We start from the raw sequence: 25,706 nt of genomic DNA, 5'->3' as shown, positions 1-25,706 counted from the left end.
CATGGAATGCGAAAGAGCAAAGAGACAGTTGCAAAAATATTATCCAGGTTTTAAGAAAATCTAATTAAATGTTTAATATTGCCTCATATGTTGCTCTATATTACCACGTGAGATGACAATGTCAATTAGTCTTCTTTCTCCAAAATATGCATGCTACCACTGGATTGTGCTGTACCAAAATTTGCAGCTTAGAAAATTATTACCTGCCCTTTGAAGCTTTCTGCGTTTTTAGCATCTCTTTTGTTTCGCTGGGATATCGTCTTCTTCTTTCAGTTTGTTCCGTTTCTCAGGGGTCGCCACAGCGGATTGTACAGTTTTCATCGGTACCCTGTGAGGGCACAGCACCGATGGTGACCGTTGTTAACCCGGGCCTCAGCCAATCCCGTATGGAGCCTCGACTGATCCGGTATCTGGTGTTTTGCTGGGATGTGTAGCACAAAAACAAACTGTTGTGACCACCAGGTGCTGCCAAATCCACCAAAACTGAAGTAATGTAGGATAGCGCCTTTAATATCCATTCATTCAGCATGCATAATACTCTGTGCTGTTGTCTGTCAACTTGAAAATACAAATGCAATGTCCGTTTCATATTCAGTATTATCTTATATGGCAGGCTATAGAGTGCATAGAAAATTGAATTTAGTAAGTGGAATTCTAATGCTGATTTTAGCGGTAGTGCATTTTCTACAGAAGCTTTAGTACATATATTCGAAATGAAATGGCAATTTGATTTTAATGATTTCAGTTAAATGTCAGCACTGATCTTCCACAGTTAGTTTGGTTGTTTGTATTGTGTAAATTAGACATTTCAGAAAGAGAATGAAACAACCCGTAATGCCTTTGGATGCTATTTTGTTGAGTATTTCCCCCAGTGTAAAATACATGATTAGACTAGATAAGAGAAGACTATTTCCACTCATAAAAGACATGTTGGAATGATAATACCTATAGCGCCTCCCTGTGGAGAATAATAGTAGTAAAACTGAATCTTTCCTGATGCCTCTTCAACAATGTAGGAATTTATAAGGATGCACCTCGATTGAGAGATTCACCCCAATGAAATCATCCATTAACTAAAGCTGGTATGAACCTGTGAGGGGAAGAAACAGACCACGGGGGGTGAGAGAGAAGGGAGGAGGAGATGGAGGCCCAGTGTGAGAGCGGGAGGTGACGTGGGTGACACAGGAAGAAACAGAGTGACAGCTGAGGTGAGTCATGTCTATTTTTATTCAGCAGCGCGTCTCTGGCACAGAAATGGCAGCTAAACAGACATGTCATGCTGCACTTGTTGTCAACAGTTCAGAAATCAGATCGAAAAGCACCCAAATCCCCTTACACATACATACACACACTCACACACACACACATACGTGCACACGCACACACTATAATCCCCTATTCACCTGGTGAAAAACTACAAATACTGAAAACAACAAAGCATACAGTGTTGCGGCTGTAAAATACACACTCACAGTCACTAAAAACAAATCCTGGTGGGTCCTTACTCGTAAGGAGTGGCAGTGTAGGAGCTAATGTGACACAATAGAGAGGCTTGCATAGACAGAAAAAAATGCATTGTCAGATGACCCCTTTCCCGATATTGTACAGGTGGGATTGCAACAGATAGGATGTATGCAGATTGGGGAGACCAAGACCTGTTACACCTGTTACAGCTCACCGATCTCATACACTGTTCATAGATTTTCGTCTTGTTGATGACTAATCTGTCCTCGCCTCTGTCTCTCTTTTTACATCCTTAGCAACCACTCTTTCTCTTTCTTTCTCTCTCTCTCTTTCTTTTTACCCACTTGTGTATTTTACTCAGCCTCCATTTTCCTATCTGACTTTTCATACTTGGCTCTTTATCTTTCACATTAAACACAATATTTACAGAATCCAACAGTATTACAGTTATCTCTAACGAACAAAGGCACACGTCTGCCTGCCCCTTCCGATTGCCATCGATTTCTCTTTTCAACTGTCTTCTTTTTTTTTAGACAATATTTCATATCTCTTTCTCAGAACACAATGTTCCTACTAATGAAATTAAAATGCAACAGACAAATGAGTCAAAGATTACATGAGTGCTATTCAATGTCTAATGTTGCTTGCAAAGCCAAACTTACAATCAGATTAGGTGAAAACACAAGGTTGATAAAATGCTTCACTTCAAAATATAATATCTATATTGTGAGTGCTGACAACACATGACCATATGAAACATGCCTGTGCCCTCTCTTCTGTCTCTTACGACAGGTGGTCAGTTCATTGCAACCAAGGTCTCTAATGCATATTGGACCCGGGACGCCAGATGTGGGGCTGCAGGCCCAGGTTGGAAGTGCTAAATCTGGGCCTTGGGACCCTGGTAGGCGGGTTGCTGCTGCTGTATGCAGGCTGTGGGGCATCAGCAGGACTCAGGGGACTCAAATCTGGAGCACTTTTAAAGGGCCTGTTTGCCTGGCCGGTGGTGGAGGACTGGATGTGGGAGAAAGTAGGAACTTGGACCAGGTTTGGTGCAGGAGCAGAGGAGAGAGTTGGGAGCTGAGGCAGGGGGGCTGTAGGTGCTGGGGGAGGTGGAGGAGACAGCGGGGAGGAGGCCCATTGAGGCGTGTAGGGTGTGTTGGTGGGTTGAGGCTGATGCTGGTAGTGTTGGAGGAAGGTGGGAGCAGGAGCGGGTGGAGGGGACGAGACATCAGAGCGCCACAAAGGCTCTCCTAGAGTTGTGGCAGAGCGAGGGGCAATAACTTTCAAGGTGGGCGCTGTGGCCGTGGGAGGGGGCGTGGAGAAGCGTTTGACTTCACATACGCGGGCTGTCTTTGTTGGTTGCTGATATTTGGGGGTGTTCTGTGGCGTACCACCCCCGTAGCTGAAGAGAGAGGAGCTGAGCTGGTATGGCTTGTGGCCCATGATATCCACAGGCTTAACGCCTCTTTTCTTGCCTCCTGCTTTAGAGCCACCTGGCCCAGGCTTGGACACCTCAGCTCTCTGTGTCTTTTGGGCCTTGAGAGGGCAGGATGGGGAAAGAAGGGGGTTGTAGCTGATAGGGGGAGGGGCGCGGATGTTTGAGGAGTACTTCCAGGCTGCAGGAAGTGAGGGTGTGGGAGAGGGCTCTCTGGTCTGGGCAGGGCAGTAAGGTGCAGCTACAACTGATGGAGAACGCTCCACCACATAACGATCCATCCTACTCTGCCTGCGGGCAAACAGCTGACCTCCTTTCCCCCCCAGCTGGGGCAGCTGTGGTGTTTGGGGTTTTGGGGCTATGGGAGGGGGTCTAGGTCCCCTCTGAGCCTGCATGAAGTTGCAGGCCTCGGCTCCCAGCCTCAACCAGTCTTCCTCGGGCCCAGACTCGTGCCCCGCATCTCCACTAAGCCCAGGGCCAGATCCGATGCACCCCACAGAGCCACCTGCCCCAGTATGATCATCCATGTTTTGGAGCATGGAGAGCAGCGCCGGGTTTGGGGAAACATCTTTCTTCTGCAATGCACTAAACATGGGCTTCTTGACGCTGCGGCGACGGGCGTCCTGCAGGAGGCCAGTGCGAGCAGCAGGGACAGAGATGCGCTGCTCACGTGAGTCTAGTGAATCAGGGGCTGGAGCCTGGGGGGGCGCTGCAGTCACTGTGGCATCACCGGAGTTGAAGAAAGGAGGTGGGGCCAGTTGAGCCTTGGCAGTGGGAGGAGGTGGAGCTTGGACCTGAACATTGACCTGGCTCTGAGCTGGGGGGTGGGAGATGGAAGGGGGTGAGGCAGCAATGCCAGAGGAAGGAGGACACCAGGAAGAGCCGTTAGGAGTGTGTGGGGGTGGAGGGGAGAAGGGCTGAGTGGCCGAAGGATAGCTCGGAGGGCCCTGAGCCACAGGGAAGAGAGGTGGAGCAGCGGAAGAGGGGAGTGGGGTATAGGAGGGAGAAAAGTTGACAGCGTGAGGAGAAAATGAGGGTGGATTTGTGTGGAGAGGTGGGGAGAGAGGAGCTGACAGAGAAGAGTGGAGGGGAGGAGCAGAAGGAGGAGGAGGAGGAGGGGTGAAGTGCGAGGCAGGGGAGTGAACTGAGGGAGGAGGAGAGAGAAGGGAGGAGCTACCGTTATTTCTAGGAGGTATGTAGAGAGTGGTGCTGGACACCGCTCTCCTAGCCTCCGGTGCTGATGACAGGCGCGGAGGTGGGATGGTCACCATGGAAACCGCTGCCACTGGCTTTGTCACTGTGGTTACGGTGGATTGTTTGGGTTGGGGAGGGCGGAACATGACAGGGGTAACATTTGAACGAGAGGAGGTGGGACCTGGCGTGAAGGGCCGCGCGGTGCGATTGAGAACGCCCCCTGTGTTAGAGCTGTGGTTATTGTTGGCATTGGGTTCAGAGTTCATAATAGGATGAGCGTTAAGAAGAGGATTAGGAGTGGAATCAGGATTAGGGTGGCATCCAGTTTGGTTTGAATGAGGTGTCTGTGGAGGTGGGCTCAGAACAACGCTAGCTCGGCTAATAGCTACTGACCCTCCATTGATCATGGCCACAGCTGGGGGAGTTAGGTGGGCAGGGTTAGGAACAGGGTTAGCTCTGAGAGGCTGCTTCATGCTGTCGCTCTCCAGCTTTAAGCCCTTATAGGCTGAGCTGTCCTGTCCTGGAATCTCCAACCCTGGGCTTTGATAAACAGAGGTGATGAGCCCCAGACTCTGATTGGTTGAGGTATCTAGCCCTTGGCTGTAATTGATTACCGGCGTTGTTGGAGTATTTGGTGTTGTTGATGGGCAGGCGGAGCTTCTCCTGTCCAGGAGGTCGAGATAGCCGCTATCCCACGTAGGGTCAAAGGATGCTGAGAAGCCGTCCTCATCCACCTCTGAGCCACTTAGGACTGAACTGCTTCCCTCCTCTTCCGTCTCTCCTCCCGTCTCTCCCTCTGTTTCCGCTCCTCCGTCTCCCTCCGCTTTGCCAAAGCAAGTGAGCGTGTACTTCTTGGCCCTCTGCCGGCGCTTCTTGAACATAAGCACCCCTTTGGAGTTGGGGTTTGGGGCATCAGTCAGCAAAGAGGCAATAGAGCGGCATTTGGTACGAGCCTCTTTCACCTGCTTCTCCACCACACTCTCCCCGCGCTGCAGCTCTGCAATGGAAGAAGAGGACAGAGACAGATTTATGGAGGGACAGAGAGGGAAAAGAGAGAAAAACCAATGAGATCTTGAATGGTTACACAAGAGACGTGAATGCAATATGTAAAAAAAGAAATGAAAAAATTTCTGATATGCTATTCGGTTTGAGTGAAGTCCGATTTTTTTTTTTTTTTGTTAAGGTTTTTTTTCATGCCATTTTTCGCCTTTATTTGATAGCAATAGTATAGAGAAACGGTAAAGGCGGGGGAGAGAGAGGGGATGACGTGCAGCAAAGGGCCCAGGCTGGATTCGAGCCCAGGCCACTGCAGTAAGGACTCAACCTTATGTGGTACACGTTCTACCAGGTGAGCCACCCGGGCGCCCCGTGAAGTCAGATTTATACGGTATTAACATAGCAATGTGGATTAGTAATGACAGACAGGAGGGTGTGCAATGGATTCAGAGCAAAGAATTCCTGTTGCTCTCCAGTATTGAGTCATACAATCCAGGAAGGTTAGGGCAGGATATTTCTGTTGTGCATGTGTGTGTGTGTGTGTGTGTGTGTGAGCACACCATGTATGCTTGCATGTGTGTATGCAGTAGGTATTTTTGTAAGGTTACTTATACCAGGTATAGACACACACAAACACACACACACATATATATGGTAGTAAGTATAGAAAAATTTGCATATTTGCAAGCATGCACACACTAACACACAAGCACTTTTCCCTCTCCTATAATAAAATTTCCCTCTCCTACAATAAAAGTTTTCCCTCTCCTATAATAAAAGTAGTGCTGTGATTATTCAGCCACAGCATTAGCTCAGAAGCAGATGGGGAACAGATATATATGTATATGTATATATGATAAAAGAATCACAAAAGCTATCATAGCAGTTTCAAATTTCCAGTAACGAATAAACCTAACAGGAAATTGGAGAAAAGTTTAATTATTTTCAATTATCAATCATTTTCGTGCTGCAAATGACTTTCATACAGACACAGACCCAAAGCAATCTGTAGCCTGGGTTTGTCTGAAGCGCTATCACCCTGTAATATCCAGGTATAATTTGTCTGTCCACGATAAACTATCATGAGATTTACAATCACACAAACGGCAGTAACTCGGCATAAGTGTTGTCATCCTCTGCTTAGGCCACTGAGTACAACACCAACATTGGCGTCAGACTTGCACAGCCCTGCTTTCCGTATCGACCTCTCTCTACTGTATTCAATGACAATACAACAATGCACGAAAAGTTCAAGGAAACAAAAATCCATTCACTACACAAATGCAAAATGTGGGGTCTGATGTGAGCCGCAATGTATGTAACTGGCATCACGTGTGCAAGTGTTGAAGTAGCTTACCTGCGTAGACAGTCTGTCTATCCGGTTCGCGCCCTGAAGGAGATATGAGGTCCCTCATCTTTCAGCTATGTGTGTGTGTGTGTGTGTATTCCTAGCCTCTCCAGGTGCACGCACACACACACACACACACACTCATACATACACATGCACGCAAAAGTGGAGAGTGGCCAGTGCTACTCTTAGAAAGGGTCCTTTAGTGTCGCTCTCTGTCTTCCTCTACCTCTCCCAGGGAACAGCCCATGTAAAGACCTTTGTCTCTTTGCATTCACCCAAACCAACACATGATGTCAACCCACTATTCCTGTCTGTTTGACAGACATCAAGCACCTGTCTAGGCTCTATCTGTCTCTTACACATGCTCACAAACACGTACACGCACGCGCAAGGTCGGGGATACCCCACACCCAAGGATACAGTGCATCAATGAGTGCGTGTCTATGTGTGTATTGTTAGTGTGTGTGTGTATGTGTATGTGTGTGTTGCTAAGGCCAGTTATAGTTTACAGAGAACAGGCTGCTCATAATTCAGTGCTGATCTGCCATTCTCTGATATTGACATTTCACATCATATCCCCAACCACCTTAAAACCAACATCTCCATATCATACCTCCAAAGGCAGGGTGTGTGTGTGTGCGTGTGCGTGTGTGTGTGTGTGCATGTGCGCGCGTGTGCCTGTCTGTAATATGAGAAAGGGCAGGTCCCTAGCCTCCTCAGTCAAAGGTCTGTCATTATTGTCCCTCCATCCTATAGTCCTATAGAAAAGCCCTACACTGATCCCCCTGCTGCTAGAGGACGGGTCTCTTACTGGTGTCAGGAGCTGTCACAACTCTTCCTTCCAGTGCACAAATATTCATTGCTTACCATCACAGCCACTTAGTCATAACTCACTTAAACGTTATGCTTAAAAGAATCTGAAAAGTTAACCATTTAAAATTAACCTGCAAAAGGTTACAGTTAACCAAAAAAAAAAAAGTTAATATCCCAGTAAAAACCTACTTCTGATGTGTATTGTACATGTGTTGTACAGAAATGTACATATTGTTGTGCATAAATGTGTTCTACAAGGTGTCCTTCAATGCTCTGAAAGGCGCCCACAAATAAAATGTATTAATTATTATTATAAATCTGTGTTCATACAGCACACACAAATCCATCACACCGCATCACCACACACACCTCTCTCTCTCTATCTCTCTCGCTCTCTCTCGCTCTCTCTCTCTCTCTCTCTCTCACACACACAAACACACACACGCATGCATGTGAACAAACAGTAACAAAGGGACGTGCACATATTCTGCTGTTTAGATCTGAGTTGGAGCTGTGTCCATAAGTAGCTTCAGAGCCTATAAATAGAGGCTGTGAGGCAAATGCTCAGAATACTGACAGGGGACATGGACTGCTGTCTGTTGAGGTGAGAGGAGGGGGTGGGCGAAATACATCTATAAATATCTCTTATCTCACTCAACCGTAGCCAACTCCTATCCCCGCAAAATGGTATCCAGCTTTGAGGGTGGCGCCAGTTACAGCAAACGACCACTAGAGGGCATTATAACTTCATTTGAGCTGGCACAAGTAACTTCAGCTGATCCAAGAGCATCCTTGAAAACCACCAGCGGATGTAATTTCTCCGAACTACCACATGTGATCCCTCATTTTGGGTCGTAACCAGTGAACTGGTCTCTGAAATAGGTCAGCGACCATACAGTTGTGTAGCAGGTCATCAGAGATGCCCACACAATGAGACGCCACTCTGGGAGATGTGTGTGTGTGTGTGTGTGTGTGTGTGTGTGTGTGTGTGTGTGTGTGTGTGTGTTACGGCTATGACCAACAAAAAACAACTACTATTAGATTCAGTAATCAATAATAGCGATAATAATTTAACTCCATTAATTGAAATCACTCGACCATAACGCAGTTGCAGAAATGTACAACACTATAACATGCACTACAAGAGAACAAATTCAGCACTCTCCATGGCATTCACCGTTCACTCTTAGGTTGTCAAAAACATCTGCTTGATTGATTTTTTTGATTTTTTTAAAATTTACATTCTATGACATCTTGGGGAAATCCAGGATTCTCCTGGCCAATCATTGCATGTTGGGACCCCTACATGCCATACCTGCTTATTGTAAGTGTGCGGAGTGACACCCAGGTAATGTAGCAATGTATTGAGATGTAGACTTACTAGCCTGCCGTGCTTTGTCCATGTAGGTGGTGGACAGCTCGTCGCTGAGGGGGGTCAGCTGTGGCCCGACCATCGGCACCAGCTGTCTGCCGGATCCTAGCATCAAAGCCTCTTTAGCGCGCTCAGGGGACACAAGTGGCGGGCATGCCATTGCTATGCAGCCCCCCACCTCCTGGAAGCCGCTGTCCCCCTCTCCTTCTCCCTCCATCAGGCCCTGATCAGGGGTGGGGGTGAGGGGCTGTGGGGTGTGGGCCAAGGTGGCCCACTCTGTCTGCGAGGGCTGGTAGACCAGCTCTCTCCGGGGGATGCCGGGTGGAGCCTCCCCTTGCCCCATTCTCTCCCACTGACCCTGCAGGCAAACCCCTCCATCAGGGGCACTCTCATACCTAACATTAGAGAACAGAGCACAACCACGATGCTTTAACACGAGCAAAGAATCAGGTGCAAATGGTTAAGGGGTCGGATAATGGGATTTGAGGTTGCATCAAGGTTTTGTCTTGTGTTCTACAGAAGGGAGGTAACAGGATAATGAGGCAGAATTCCTGTCTAATCTGTTTCATTCTGGTCTCTCACCCACTCATCTCTGAGGTCTCCTCCTCCTCCTGGTTGTCATAGCGGCTGGGCGATCTGGCATGTGGTGGCGTGCGTCGTTGGCGCCGATGAATGTGTGTCTGCGTGTCTGCATCACTGTCTGTCTCTCCATAATAGGCCTCACTGTCCGGCGGAGACGTGATGCACCGAGGCCCTCCCTCGGTGGGAGAGAGGACAGAGAGATGGTTGGAGGACAGGGAGGCTGCAGGAGGAGACAGGACCCTCACAGAGGAGCGGGGGGATGCTGAGCGACCAGACAGAGCTGACGGAGCCCTGCAAAGATTTTTGCAATTATAGCTGATCTGTTAGCGTATGACAGCATATGCCAGTATACAAGTCAACTCTAGATACTGTGCATGTGAAAATGACCCATATGTAGCTGCACAGGATGTATGATATGGCTTCATGTGGCTAGTTCATAGAATCTGGGACAATACGCAGTAGGCTACTTGCAGCATGTAGTGTGTGTGTGTGTGCGCATGTGTTGACATGCTCTGACCTCTTAACCCTCAGGTTCAGTGTAGCTTTCTTTGTATCAATGAGGTTCATGGCTTGAGCGTGACTGAGTTCTGCACACGTGTGGTCATCGATAGCAACCAGCTCATCGTCCTGCTTCAACCCGGCTCTGCACGCTTTGCTGCGCTTGCGCACCTACAGAAAAACAAGGAGTGGGTTAATCGCATCCATGGGCACAGCTGTCAGGTTAAGACCTTGAAAATAATAGTTATCTGCCTCCCCTTGAGCATCAAGAGACATCGAATCATATATGTTATGCTTGACTTTATAAATATCTTAGAACTGAGCCGTCTCCACAACTTTTGTTTAGTTTTAAAGCTACTGAAAACTTTAAGTATAAAGTTGTCAGGGCCGTCCGGGTATCGTGGCAGTCTATTCCGTTGCCTACCAACATGGGGCTCGCTGGTTTGAATCCCCGTGTTACCTCCAGCTTGGTCGGGCATCCCTACAGACACAATTGGCCGTGTCTGCGGGTGGGAAGCCGGATGTGGTTATGTGTCCTGGTCACAGCACTAGCGCCTCCTCTGGTCGGTCGGGGGGGGGGGACTGGGGGAATAGCGTGATCCTCCCACGCGCTACGTCCCCCTGGCGAAACTCCTCACTGTCAGGTGAAAGAAGCGGCTGGCGACTCCACATGTATTAGAGGAGACACGTGGTAGTCTGCGGCCCTCCCCAGATCGGCAGGGGGGGGGGAACAACAACCCCCACAGCTCAGAGGAGTGGGGTTATTGTTTGGATACAATTGGGGAGAAAAAGGGGGACAATTAAAAAAACAAAAAAAACAATTATAGCCAAGGCAAGACTGAATATTAAGAGGTGAATTCGCAAATATTTGGTTTGAGCAGTTAGATGAGACGCTGCAGAGCCAACACCAATTTTCAAACAGCAGAGGGAGGCACAGCACAGTTGCTTTAGCAGGAATAGAGATGAGACTACGAACATCTCAGCTCACGTAAGTCACACAAATCTCTACAAAGTCATTTACTACCTATGAATATGATAGCATAGACGTCATGATTTTTCCGCCATTGTCCATATAAAAATACACTATCACTGTGCGAACCCCGGGGACAGCAGAGAATAAATATTACCATATTTGGGGGCATCTTAAATATGATCAAAATTGTGTGTGTGTGTGTGTGTTGGCGGGGGGGGGGGTGCTACCAAATAACCCGCGAAATGGTTAGTCATTCTCACCCATTCAAATGGCCTAGCGCTCAAGTGGCATTCAGCCATTGCACCCATCGCTGATATGGCAAAAAAAGAGGAAGCTACTTTTCTTACAGACTAAGTTAGTAGCACAGCTCAGTAACATCGCAAGGGGCTGGCACCAGATGAAACGTGTTTTTATCAAACGCTGCCTGCCACTGTGTCAAAATAACTCGTGAGGTCATGAATCTATTACTGCTGGAGAGGGCATGGAGAGATGATGTCAAAGGAACCTTCAGGAAGGATGTCTGTTGGGATTGGGAGGGGCCACTAAAAGATAGGAACCAGAGTATTCTTGTCCGCTAGATTGCAGTGCCCCCTAAAAGCAGTGGATAAGGACCCTCCCCTCTCATACACACACACACACACACACATGTGCACCATCATGTCTGCAACAGTTCTTATCACAGCTGCCACAATTGGAGGTAAAAATGTTGAGTGCAAGGGCCATGTGTTGCTGCACCTACTTGAACTTCAGTGTGTAGATTTTCTCTTTATCTGCATGTCTTGATCACTTATGTAACTGTGCACATACACATGAACCACCTGCACCCAGCCCGCTCTCTCTCGTACACACAGCATATCACACACTGTATGTATGCGCCCTCTTTCATACACACAGATCGGAACACACAAAGTAAATGAGCATCATGAAAGGGGGGCTTTGGACAGCTGCATCCCCAACCTGGACCAGTGGGCATGCTTGTCATTCACCATGTGTTCCACACGTACTTAAAATAAAACCCAGTGAGAAATTCTGCCCCATTCCCAAGACAGGAGTTAGTGTGATGTGAAGTTTAGAAGAATAGTACCGACTATGTTATTCCATTATTACATGGAGGATGTATTTGTGAGTGTGTATCGTCAAACACATAAGGTCACTTTAGAGAGAGTTTGTGCTTAATGTCTTTATGCACCTTCTGTGTGTGTGTTTATGTGTGTGTGTGTGTGTGTGTGTGAGAGAGAGAAAGAGAGAGGGAGAACCTATGTGTGTATCTGTATCTAAGTGAGTGTGTGTCCGTGTGAGAGATAGGCCTTTTTTCCATACGCAGCTTCCAGCTCCTCTTAAATAAGCTATTCTGATCCTCTGGTTCGCAATCCATTCTCAGCTTGGCTTATCTAAGGCATGCCTATCCTCCTCACACACACACACACACACACACACACACACACACACACATGCGTGCACACACACCTAAAGTGACCTTATTTGTTTGAAGATATTGGGTGAAGAAGGGTCCTTTTTAGATTTCAGCCCCTCATTTTGATAGGTTAAGACAGCTCAAGAGTGGCTTATAAACAGTTCACTAACATGTGGGCAAGGGCACATTCCTCCTTTCCGGAATAGCTTTTCTTATTAGAGGAAACATTATCGGCTGTCAACAAATGCAAAGACAAAAAGCTTATGGAGGGACAAAATCTTCCAAAAAACAACGTGTGAGCTTAAATTTGATGTGCCATGTCTCTCTGACATACCGTAGTGGCAAATTCGAAAGAAAGAAAGTCCTTATCTCCTCCGTGTACACGACAAAGCATTGGTAAGTGTGTGCTCACAAATTCGCACACAGAAAAAGATTTAGTTAATTTTCGTGGCCCTAGTCACAAAGCTAGTGACAATAAACTTTCTTTTAAAGTTCCTCTAGATTGAGAAGCAGTAGTATAAAGAGATACCCCCTAATCTCATCAATTTTTATCGCTGACATACAGTATTGAAACCTTAGTCAAGTGACAACCCTTGAGCATGTCTCACAACAGGGTAACCCTCTGACCTACAGAGCTCAAATAGACCAGCAGAAAGGCTAGCCAAACTGAAAAAAGTATTTCATCTAAAAGCACCAGATGACAGAGATCATTATGTGGCAAAAATTATACTGAGATATTGCTCCATTATATCCTAAATCTAAAGCTAGTAACTAGGCATCAGGGCTAAGTTGGTATTACAAGTAAATTGTGTTTACAAGCCTAATAAAACTATCTACAAATAAAATCTCAAGTTCGACTGTAAATTAAGGCCTTAAACAACAATCAACAACTGCACACCTTATTCAGTTCATCTTCTAATGTCATCATCAACACATTAACACACTTGGCAACAACATACGCAAACAAAGACCTGCAAAGATTCCCCATACCTTGGCCACCTGGAGAGGTTTTTGGTGCTCTGCTCCTCCCTGGAGTCTGAAGCCCCATGGACCACCTCCGGAGAGAGATACCACAAGCTCCTCTACTACCATCCCTGCTCACAGCCCACAGCCTGCTGTGTGTGTGAGGGCTTCTGATCAGCGGAGTGTCTATGTGTTACTCTCCCCTTATTCACTTCCTCACACTATGGGAGTCCCAGTGAGTGAGTGAGGCTGGTGTGTGTGTGTGTGTGTGTGTGTGTGTGTGTGTGTGTGTGTGTGTGTGTGTGTGTGTGTGTGTGTGTGTGTGTGTGTGTTGGCTCCCTACACCCTGCTCTGTGACCATACCTAATCACTCCACCCATAGACAGACAGGGGGCTTGGCTAGTTTTCATCTGCTCACTGTGGAATGCTGTGTCGGCGAGTGGGTATTGGGAGGGCAATATGATAAAAGTCTGAGCACAGTGCATGTGTCCCTCAGCCTTCCCTTGTATTCACCATTTGCCATGTCACTCTCTTGTGCTCCGGCCAGGGGATGGGTGCTGATATACACTCCCGAAATAACTACCACCACCACCCCCTCTCTAAATCCACAGCACAGCCCTCATGGCCAGTCACCACAGCTCCGGACTTTGTCTGTATATGCCTACAGTAAATTCAGTGCTTAGAGATGAAGGGATGTTCCAGGAAGTCTGATTGCTGTATTTTCTAGAGCCCAACAGCTCAGCAATCATCTAGATAGCATGTGTGAACTAGCATGAGTAGTCTGTCATTGCTGGTAGCATGCTCCAATGGCCTACTTGGGACTTTAGTGTTTGACAACCCCCACCCCCACCCCTTTAGAATTGGACAAATGAGAAGATGTCCAGAGCCCAGTTTAGCTCTTAGCTTAACTTGATGTCAATTTAAATGCTAATTCAATGGAATAGTTTGAATGGCCATGAAAGTATTTTTAGATAACAAAAATAACAATTAATAAAATAACGAACTCATACATATTAGTCTCTTCGTATTATATTTCAGTTTGTAAAATCAAATGAAAGAAAGCCGGTGCAGCAAGTGCAAGGATGCTCTGTGTTTTCGTTTGTATTAGTCAACATAAATAAATGCGTGTGTCACAAGTTCCTAATTTGGGAGTGGAAACACATCTGAAACAGCTGAATATACATAACATGTAGGGTGACCAGACGTCCCGGTTTGTCCGGGATTGTCCCGGTTTCAAGCTGGGTATCCCGAGTCCCGACAGATAGCTGTAAAATAGTAAAATGTCCCGGTTTTCAACATCTATCCCCCAAATGACCCGGTTTTCACGGCAGTTAAAAAAAAATATTGAATATTATAGCGCTTACAGAGACGTTTCCCATGTCCTGTCCCATTCATCATTGCATAATCCAATCAAAAACATAAACAATGCACCATGTGTGTGAATGAAACACTGATTTGTCTGTATGAAGTTTTAAAAAAAAAAACTCGGCTACTCTTGCCTGTCTTTTTTTGTGGGAGGGGATAAAAATCTTTCAATGTATCATGTCCGGCGAGACAGACAAGCTTGTGAGCACGTGCGTGTGCGGTACACTTTTTAGGGTCCCGGTTTGGGATTTTGAAAATCTGGTCACTTTAATAACGTGCATAACTTAACCTGAGACCTAATGGAAAATAAAAAGTTTTACAATTTGAATCTCCCCGCGCATCGTGCATTACAACAGTGTTTTGTTTTTTGTTTTTGTTTTGTTTGTTTGTTTGTTTTTTTAGTGTTTTTATGCCTTTTCAGCTGTCTAAGGTCGGAAAGGAAGGACTGATCCCGGCTTTCTGACTGCATTGTCCGGATGTGGACGTGGCACAGAGCTACAGCACTTCCGGTGAACGTCCGCCTCCGAGAGAGAGCGAGAAAGACACCGAGGAAAGGATTATCCAACAACCTCGGGACGACATCGGCAGTTGCATTTCGTCTACCACCAGACTTCAAACGCTGCTGTGAACAGGAGACAGCGTCAGTATTTACAACACTTAACGGGGTGGGTGTCCATTTGTAACCATAAACCGTGTTCCATGCCCGCTGAAGCAGGTAGACTAGCGTTAGCATTCGGGCTAGCTCGGCTAGCTAATTCTTGCTACCGTAAATAACCGGTTCGCCGATAAGCGAGATACCATAGCCGGCTAACGTTTGCTAACTCCGGTATGGATACTCACAGCTGATCCAACAACGCCTGTTGTCATCGCGATTCAAGGGATCCGGGTGCTAATGTTAGCTAAGATAACTAGGCCCAATAAGCTACCAGGTCGGAAAACACGACGTTGCTGTTACCACCAAGTTTGCTTTATAGCGGACGGCTAGCTAACCTAGGGCAGTTTTAGTATAGCGGGGTTTGGGTTTACACGTTAGCCACACAGTAAAGTGACAGTAATACGGCGCCAGGATTGTCCCTGCTAGCGTACAAGTGCGCTAGTTAGGCTGTTGTGGAACTGCCTTTGACCTCACGATTCCCCAAGCGTCACCGATAAATGTACCCTTTCGAGTTTCGAGCTCTTGGGAGAAGAGGAGATTGAGACGTAAGAAGTTGTGTTGTATTTAACGCTAGCACAGTGAAAGAGGCTAATAGCGCTTGTAGGTGTAACCACGTATATGCGAGCCAGCTAGGGGAACAGATGTGGGTCACTCTGCAGGCCCGTCGTACTAAACAAGCTGCACGACTCAAGCGATTGTGTTTCTTGCCGTGGCACCTGTACTGCTGAATTATTCAGATGCTCCGTTCGGTGAGCCCGTGTTTTGTACGTCAGACGATACTCATTGAACTGTCACACGACTTGGGGCAAAAAATTAGGGACCGGGTCAGTCAGCAGTGTAACTTGTGCAAGTCTGCCCACCAGTACAAACGTGTTATGCGATATGCCATTATTTCTCACACTTGGTTTATTTCCCTGTGAAGTTTTGTTTTAATGGCGTAATGAGGCAGTAAAGGGAAATAACTCAGCACATTTTAACACTAAATAGTTTTACAGTCACTCATAAGCTGAAACTAGTATAGTCATTCGCATAGCTCTGAGTGTAAACAACATGTCATAAGCGTTGACTTTGGCTGTTGGACAGCTACAGGATGCAACAAAGCATTTTCAGTTTTTGTTTGTGCCCATCTTCTGTGTAGAATTGTAGGGAGTTAACAACAAGCGTGTCTTAATTGATCGCTTTGTGTGTGCTGACTTGACTAAGGTTCAAATCTGAGGGTGTGGCTAACACAAACACAGAAAGCTAATAAAGGTGTTTCTCTGATACAGGAAATAAGAGGGACACAAGACAAAATTGTTGACTGCGGTGGAATGCTTACAGTCTGAAGTGTTTTTGAAATTTGTTGTCCGTTTGTCTCCCTGTTGTTTGTTAGTTCCAGTGTAACAGTGCTTAAAATCACTACTAAATCTGTCTTTGACTCCTGTTATTTTTGGTGGTACAGTTATGACAGAAATGAATGTCTTATTGCTTACAGGAGCTTTTAATTGAACTGTGCTGTGGCAATGAATGTCCTCTTTGTGATCTATCTCTTGTAATGTTTGATGTTGTAGACACTGTCTTGAACCAGCACATTCCCGCTAGAGTGAGGAGTGCTGTATATGCAGAGTCCCCTCTGTGTTGGAGAGAAGCCTTCACTTAAAGCCCAGAGGAACTCAGGCTATTCCTACAGTGTTTTCTATCAATACCCTCACTAGCATTGCCTCCTCCACAAGCTTTTATATTCCAGACATGCCAGTAGGGAAATCTTGTCTTTTTAAAATGGTTAGTATTGGCCTGGCTTGTCATTGATCATCCTGAGTAATTTAATTATTGTGTCATACTCTAATCTAGATTTAGTGATGATCTGAGGATGAATGTAAACCAGCAGACTCCCATGGCGTCTCCATATAGCCAGACTGGCTATGGTCAGCCCAGCTATGCTCCCCTTGGAGGGGGATACCCTGCCCCCTATGCACCTTACAATGGCCCTGCATCAGCTTACCAACCTGGGGCTCCACCGCAAGGTAAAGTGCGACTCTCGTCTGGGTATTTAAAATTGTGTGTATGTGTGTGAGAGCGTGAGGGGAGGGGGGTACACATCACTCAGGCAGTGATCCTGGTCAGGCATTCACAAGGCCATAATCTCGAAGTCTCATTGCCTTTCTGCTGTGTGAGTGTTCTCACCGTGCTGTTTGAGCAGTTTGAACTTCCAAATATCCCCTTCCTCCGTCATTCCTTGTCCTCACTCTGCATTTCCCGCCATCTCTCTGCTCCCCTCTTTTCTTGTATTTCAGGTTACTCCTCTTATGCAAGCTTTCCCTCTAAGGCAGTGGCATCCAACCCAGTATCTGATATGTCCTCTCCTATTGACTTAGGTAACTGCCTACTCTCTCTCTGTCTTGCTTACTCTTTTTCTCTGTCTTTCTCATACCTGATCCTACTAACCCTTCAGTTATTGCTTTGGTACAACGCTGGTAAAACTTCTTGTTTGCTGTAGTGGGCGTCACTTCCCCATGCGTCTTTACCCCTAGAATAGGAGGTGGTATAACAAACAGGTGTGGTCATGGCTACCAATATACTACTGATCACAGAAAGTTGAATCAGTATCCCCACCCTTATGAAACATTTTATAAGGGTGTGGATATCTGCAGTCAGTTGAGACTGAAGATGTCACTTAGATGAGTGATGAAACGTTTTTCTCAATAAACGTGTCCAGATGAACTAATTCAACTTTGTGTAATTTTCTTACCTGGATTATTGAGCATGCATAAAGACAATATATTGCTGACGTTTAACAGTTATATGCTCAGCTATTTATCTCAATATATACTGGGAATATTGCCTGTTGGCATAGAGAACACTTTAAGCTTGTGACAAATTTGTTGCAAATAGTCTTTTTTTTTTTTTCCTAATAGATGATATCCATGTAAGTAGGTCAGATAGTATGTTTTTTCTATATATACCAAAAATAGTCATAAAGTAGAAATTTTCTGGATATTAGGTGTGATATTGAAACATTTGGAGGTGCACACAGAGTTGCATGTCTCACTCACTCCTCATTTTAATTTCTTAATTGAATTACTTAAATCTATGATTGATTTGAAATTTTTACCATGCAGTAAGATTTCCCAGCCATGAGAATATTTCTGTAAATGTCATTGATTAACACAGAGTACAAGTTGGCAATTTGGCAAAGCTGATAATGTAATTGACAGACTTAGTAGTATTTTGTCAGCTGTCTGGTGTTTAATTTCACTTACAGTATTTATCCTATGTATAAAACTGATGTAAAGCTGATCCCTCTAACACACATGTCATGGTTTCAGTATTCAGTGTTCACATTAAATCTAGAGAAAAAAAACATCTGTATATGTAACCGGGGAATTTTAAAATATAATCAGGCTCAGATATCTGCACTAATCTCATCACTTTGGAGAGATTGATCTCGCAACGGAATGTGGATTTTCACATGATGTGATTACATACAGACTTGGTCCTGGTGATGCCATGACCACAGAAAAACAAGTTTCAGATGGATAAAGCACTGATTGAAATGTTTATTTAAATGTATTTAGCGAGGAAAGGAAATGTGGCTGAATTAGTCATTTTACATAGTTGTTATAATGTTAAAAGATGTGTAGTACAAATAAGAGGTAAATAAAAGCTATTTGTTGCCTGTGTAGTTGGTTTAAGTTGTTAAATCTAGTTGCCAACTTCATTAAGTCAAGTCAATTTTATTTGTATAGCCCAATATCACAAATTACAAATTTTCCTCAGGGGGCTTTACAGCGATACAACATCCTGTCCTTAGATCCTCCCATCGGATAAGGAACAACTCCCTAAAAAAATCCTTTAACAGGGACAAAAAAATAGGAAGAAACCTCAGGAGAGCAACAGAGGAGGGATCACTCTCCCAAGACGGACAACGTACAATGGATGTTGTGTTTTACAATTTACCGAATACAGCATTGAAAGAGGGTAACATAATTATAATGGAATTATAAAATATATGATGAGGAGGATGCCAAGCAGTGTCCAGACGCCACTGGAACAGCCCAGGACCCGAGCCACACGACCAGCATCACTATGTAGACCAAAAAAAATTAGTCCCACCTCTGAGTGAGAGAGGGATATACTAACATTGAAACGGGATAACGAAATTTTATGGCTGTATAAGATATATAAAAAGAAAATGTGATGAGGGGGGTGCCAAACAGTGTCCAGGTGGCACCCACCATCACCATGGAGACCTGGGAGGAGGACAGACTACACGTGCACACAAGGGAGACTCACATCACACCATTCACACACACACAGAATAAGAGAAAGTAGAAGACATCATTCAGTGAGAGAAATGACATGTGAGAGAAGAGAACAGTTTGCAATTGTCAACAATCTATACGCGATAATCTCATCGGCAGAACAGTGCTTCGTAAATTCATTGAGGCCAAAACCAACCTGCCATGCAGTACAGGTTGTGAAGCACTCAACTTGAAGGCAACTAATTGCAGGCTAAGGCAAAAAAATGTGTTCTAAGTTTGGATTTAAAGGACTCAACAGACTGGTTGTCTGATGGCAGCAAGCAGGTTATTCCACGAGAATGGGGCCTATCGGGCCCCATTCTTCTTCTTCTAGGCCCTACCACCAGCTGACTTCTTTTTAACTTTGGGTACACACATTACACTTTTATCTACAGTTGCTAAGATGGCTATCCAAACTAACCAAAGTATGTTGTAATTGACGAACTAGCTGTTTGATTCTGTGTGCGCTTTTGTGATTCGAATGTGACTTCATTTCTGCAGGGCAAGTCAGGTAGTCAGAGATGAAGACAAGAAAGATGAGACAAGAAAGGATAAATGGACACAACAGGAGGAGCCCACATAGGAGAGTAGACCCGAGGAATGTAGACACAGGCATTCAAGGATAACCGATAGCAAGAGTGCACCCAACTAAGTCAACTGTTCAGTTAAGCTCTTAGCCATGGCACTGCCGCCTAACAGGTACATGCAGAAACTAAGACTCACCTTTGGTGGTCATGTGCTGCTACCTGACCCATACAACTTTAGTGATGGGGGGCACAACATCCCTCTCCTGCTGCCTCCTGTCCATTGCACAGACATTTATAATCGACTAATTAACACCTCAAGCCCAGTTACTGGCAAGGTTATGCATTCCAAGAAGTCATCATCTCCACTTAAGCAGACTTTTGAGCATTACAGCTGTGATCCTGGGACATTATTTGCCAACCTTACAGCCTCAGCACACATTGGTGATGCAGTAACTTCACTGCCTATGTACAACAGGATTAGGCAAGACCTGCACTCCTGTTAGCTGTTGCGGGTATTGGTTAAGTCTGCAATTAACTCTCCTGTACAGATAAATGTACTCTACCGTTCAAAAGTTTGGGATCACATTGAAATGTCCATATTTTTGAAGGAAAAGCACTGTACTTTTCAATGAAGATAACTTTAAACTAGTCTTAACTTTAAAGAAATACACTCTATACATTGCTAATGTGGTAAATGACTATCCTAGCTGCAAATGTCTGGTTTTTGGTGCAATATCTACATAGGTGTATAGAGGCCCATTTCAAGCAACTATCACTCCAGTGTTCTAATGGTACAATGTGTTTGCTCATTGGCTCAGAAGGCTAATTGATGATTAGAAAACCCTCGTGCAATCATGTTCACACATCTGAAAACAGTTTAGCTCGTTACAGAAGCTACAAAACTGACCTTCCTTTGAGCAGATTGAGTTTCTGGAGCATCACATTTGTGGGGTCAATTAAACGCTCAAAATGGCCAGAAAAAGAGAACTTTCATCTGAAACTCGACAGTCTGTTCTTGTTCTTAGAAATGAAGGCTATTCCATGCGAGAAATTGCTAAGAAATTGAAGATTTCCTACACCGGTGTGTACTACTCCCTTCAGAGGACAGCACAAACAGGCTCTAACCAGAGTAGAAAAAGAAGTGGGAGGCCGCGTTGCACAACTGAGCAAGAAGATAAGTACATTAGAGTCTCTAGTTTGAGAAACAGACGCCTCACAGGTCCCCAACTGGCATCTTCATTAAATAGTACCCGCAAAACACCAGTGTCAACATCTACAGTGAAGAGGCGGCTGCGGGATTCTGGGCTTCAGGGCAGAGTGGCAAAGAAAAAGTCATATCTGAGACTGACCAATAAAAGAAAAAGATTAAGATGGGCAAAAGAACACAGACATTGGACAGAGGAAGACTGGAAAAAAGTGTTGTGGACGGATGAATCCAAGTTTGAGGTGTTTGGATCACAAAGAAGAACGTTTGTGAGACGCAGAACAAATGAAAAGATGCTGGAAGAATGCCTGACGCCATCTGTTAAGCATGGTGGAGGTAATGTGATGGTCTGGGGTTGCTTTGGTGCTGGTAAGGTGGGAGATTTGTACAGGGTAAAAGGGATTCTGAATAAGGAAGGCTATCACTCCATTTTGCAACGCCATGCCATACCCAGTGGACAGCGCTTGATTGGAGCCAATTTCATCCTACAACAGGACAATGACCCTAAACACACCTCCAAATTGTGCAAGAACTATTTAGAGCAGAAGCAGGCAGCTGGTATTCTATCGGTAATGGAGTGGCCAGCGCAGTCACCAGATCTGAACCCCATTGAGCTGTTGTGGGAGCAGCTTGACCGTATGGTACGCAAGAAGTGCCCATCCAACCAATCCAACTTGTGGGAGCTGCTTCTGGACGCGTGGGGTGCAATTTCTCCAGATTACCTCAACAAATTAACAGCTAGAATGCCAAAGGTCTGCAATGCTGTAATTGCTGCAAATGGAGGATTCTTTGACGAAAGCAAAGTTTGATGTAAAAAAAATCTTATTTCAAATACAAATCATTATTTCTAACCTTGTCAATGTCTTGACTCTATTTTCTATTCATTTCACAACATATGGTGGTGAATAAGTGTGACTTTTCATGGAAAACACAAAATTGTTTGGGTGATCCCAAACTTTTGAACGGTAGTGTATATGAGACTAAATTATTATTATTAAATCATTACAATGTTTTGACACAGCATCATACACAGAAGACCTTTGCTCACAGGTATCTCTAAGAAGAAACGAAACAACAAATGTATCACATAAGTGGAGGAGAAAGGGACAAGAAAATACCATTGTCTTTGAACTATTGAACCCCAAGTTGTCCCCAGTCTGTACAGACGTGTTACATTTCTAAACAAAGAGCATATCTGTTTACCCCAATTATCCCGATTATGTGCAGATTATTTTCTTTTTGGAAGTTATTTAAAAGTAAACATTGAAAGTTGGTCTGCTATTGGAAGATGTTTAATTTTTTTCCTCTCCACCCTCCCTCTTAAGGTCCAGTCAGGGGCCCTCCTACCTCTGGGCCCCCTCCAGTCTCAGCATCCCAGGCCTACTCTCATTACAGTCAGGGAGATATGCAGAATGGTCCCCCACCTATGGCCCAGGCACCACCTAGGTAAATATTAATTCTAGGGTTGCACTAGTACCAGTATCGGGTATTGGTCCAATACTGTCTTCATGTACTCATATTGATGAAACTACTCCAATACAACCGCACCCGATACCCGAGTAGACAATTCTTGCTGAAACTGTGAAAAGTCAGCGGTGTCTTTTTCCGCCATTCCTACGGGAAGAGGGGTAGATGGAGTCAGATAGATGACGCGGAGCGATGGCCGAGAAGCAGATGACCACTTCAATTAGTCATTTGTCCGGAGCTAGAAATGACAAAGTTACAAGCGTGTGTAACTTGGATGAGTACAGACAGCCCATGCACGTGCGCGGCACGTTACGTGGGCAGGGCGGAGCAGGGTTTGTTTTTTTTTTTACCTGCTACACTGCGATTGTGTTGCTTCAAGTTGCTTGGCAGTTGTGCTTTCTGCTTCAGCAAGTAAAAACTATATAGAACTGTAAAAAAACGAGTACAATCTGTTTAAGAATAATTAAAATAAATACCTCAGCAACCTTGCGGGGGGTTTTTCATTGCACATAAGAATAAATCAATCAATCAAATCAATGTATATCCATAATCCTGTAGTTAAGACAGTTGAGTTAATTAATTCAGTACCAGTAAACATACCCTACGCTTCCAAACACCGCATAACTAACTGCATTTATCACGTGGCAAATCTCAATATCCGCGCTGAAAACTCCCCAGAAAACACAGCTGACGCGCAACCACACACAACACAGGTGCAATCAGTGCCATGTTTGTTTAGGAAAACACAAAGTTGAAAGTTAAAATGTCAGCAACAGCATCATGTTGTATATTTAATTTGTTACAGTAAGAACGTGACGAACATCTGAAGAAAATAAAATGTGTTTTCAAAGTCATTGTTAGAACTGTAATGATATTATTACTTACTCGTATCGGTACTCGATATCAGCAAGTACCGAAATGTAAGTACTCATACCTGTACTTGGTGTGAAAAGAAGTTGTATCGGTGCATCCCTACTTAATTCCTTTGTGCATATAAATATGAAATACTAAGCAGTATGCTTCGCCGTTGTTTTTTTTTTGGGGGGGGTACCGAATTCCTTTTATTTGTTAAGATTGAATGTTTTCCTAGTTTTTGGTGTTCCTGATAACATCGTTGCTGCATGTATGTACAGACGATCTGTATATTGAGTATGGCTGACCCACAAATAGTTTAGTATGCGTACCGTCTTGACAATTGGTGTGAATTCACAGGCCTGCAGTGTCTCAGCCATACAACCAGGGAGCAGTGACCCCTTCTGGGCCACACACCTCCTACCCCCAGCAATATGCGGCCTCACCCACCATGCAGCAGGTCACCAATCAGATGACTGGGATGCAGATCTCTGGACCACCCACCCCTGCTGGGCCAGGATATGGTAAGGCTTTGGATATAGTTAGTGAACTGTCATTCATTAAAGAAAATATAGGATCCTCCCTCCTTTGCCATTCATATTACTTTGTGATGCGACTTCAGGAGCATTGCTGCAGGGTCTGAATCATGAGCTGATGATTGTTCAAGTCACTGGAAAAAGTTCTGAGTGGTTCGAATTTTAATGGCTCCTCGCTCTTAACAGCTGAACAGATGTGACTGTTGGTTGAAAATGTGAAATTTAAAATGGCATATTAATCTAGCCTAACAAGAAGTAACGCATTTTCCCTGAATAAAACGCCTCTTTTTTTGAACTGAACAAATGCTTCTGTGGCAACACATACAAATTCACAGTGAGCTTCATAACACTTGTTTCGTCTGTCACTCTCTTTTCAGCTCCACCTCACAGCTCACAACCACCAGTCAGCACTGCCTACTCAGCTGCACCTCCCCCCTCCTACACCCAAGCCCCTCCACCTGCATCTGTTGCCCCCACTCATCCCCCAGCACCCAGTGATCTAGCACCTCCTCAGCAATACTACGGTGCACCACCTTCTCAGCCTTTCACCTCCTCTGCTCCACCACAGCCCTCTCAGCAACCCTTTCCTCCCTCATGCTACTCCGGCCCTGTGCCACCCAGCCAAGGTCCCGCCCCTCCTGTGTCTCAGCCACAGCAGTCCTTTCCCCCTAGCCAGCTTCCCTTCGCCTCAGCGCCTCCACCTATCAGCCAGCCTGCCTATATCTCTGGCCCACCTCCCCCCGCTCAGGGCTCTTTCCCACCCAGAGCTCCCCCTCCTTCCTCCCAACCTGGACCCTTCCCTCCCTCTGGTCCTCCTCCCACCTCTTCTCCCCCTGGCCAGTACCCAGCCCCCGTGCCCTCCCAGACCCTTCAGGCTCAGCCCTCTCCATACCAACCTGCACCCCCCCCTCCCAGAGCTCAGATGCCTCCCACCTCCATGGCTCAGACCAACCACCTGCCTCCAGGACCACAAGGCCCACCGGGTCCACCCGGCCCGCCTGGGCCCATGCAGCAGCCTCCAGCTCAGCCTGGCATGCAGGCAGGATACCCTTCTCAGCAGAACGGTAAGGAGACAGTCATTAACATAAACCGCCACATCCTGTTGATGTAACCTATGGCTGTTTTTTGCTCTTTGATGAATTAGCACCCAGTTGAAGCTAAATTGATCATTGTTAACTGTTCTTTATGTCATTCAGCTCACTCAGCAATATTGCTTTTCTTTCCAGGTGCATTTGGGCAAGTGAGAGGCCCTCAGCCTGGCTATGCAGGCCCATATCCTGGGCAATCAAACTACGGAGCCCCAGCACCTGCCCCAGCTCCTGCTCCCCCAGCACAGAAAAGACTTGACCCAGACGCCATTCCAAGCCCTGTAAGATAATCACACACATATACACACACAGACAAACAAACACAGTGTCCCTCTCCTAACTTGGAATGACATTACAATCCTTTTAGACTGCCCGTTTGTGGTTCCACACATCTCATTTTTAAACGTGGTGTTTGTGATTCATGTTGAATTTTGAGGCCAATGCCTGTGTTTTAAAATGTTATTTCTATTATTTTGCATGCACCGTGTCAACCTAAAAATAATAATCTCTCTTTGATCAAGGCTAGTAATCTTCTGTATCCTTTCATACCCCTGAAACAAGCATGTGCATCAAACAAGTTGTATCAGGCTAAATCGTTTTGTGCCTGTCATATAGTCTACTTAAAACTAATCTATATTGCTGATCAGTTCCTGTCTGGACAACAAAGTGATGCTTTC

General features: G+C 45.4%; 2 protein-coding genes across 2 annotated transcripts in view; one reads left to right on the top strand and one right to left on the bottom strand.

Moving 5' to 3' along the window:
- Positions 1-2,283: 2,283 nt before the first annotated feature.
- LOC130127893 (synaptopodin 2-like protein) lies at positions 2,284-13,184 on the bottom strand. Its single transcript, XM_056297608.1, has 6 exons — positions 13,083-13,184; positions 9,725-9,876; positions 9,208-9,498; positions 8,635-9,020; positions 4,077-5,090; positions 2,284-4,043 (listed from the first exon to the last, which is right to left on the bottom strand). The coding sequence occupies exons 1-6, from the start codon at positions 13,182-13,184 to the stop codon at positions 2,284-2,286; spliced, it is 3,705 nt and encodes a 1,234-aa protein (XP_056153583.1).
- Positions 13,185-14,942: 1,758 nt separating this feature from the next.
- Positions 14,943-25,706, top strand: part of sec24c (SEC24 homolog C, COPII coat complex component) — a 30,610-nt gene continuing 19,846 nt past the window's right edge. The window contains exons 1-6 of the mRNA XM_056296877.1: positions 14,943-15,085; positions 16,906-17,078; positions 22,412-22,532; positions 23,766-23,929; positions 24,319-25,005; positions 25,168-25,310. Coding sequence (XP_056152852.1) covers positions 16,925-17,078; positions 22,412-22,532; positions 23,766-23,929; positions 24,319-25,005; positions 25,168-25,310 — 1,269 coding nt within the window. The 5' untranslated portion in view covers positions 14,943-15,085; positions 16,906-16,924. The remainder of the gene's footprint in view (positions 15,086-16,905; positions 17,079-22,411; positions 22,533-23,765; positions 23,930-24,318; positions 25,006-25,167; positions 25,311-25,706) is intronic.

Source organism: Lampris incognitus, chromosome 17 (genome assembly GCF_029633865.1).
Source record: "Lampris incognitus isolate fLamInc1 chromosome 17, fLamInc1.hap2, whole genome shotgun sequence".
NCBI lineage: Eukaryota > Metazoa > Chordata > Actinopteri > Lampriformes > Lampridae > Lampris > Lampris incognitus.
Note: the sequence above shows the minus strand (reverse complement) of the source record. Positions and strands in the feature narration are given on the sequence as shown.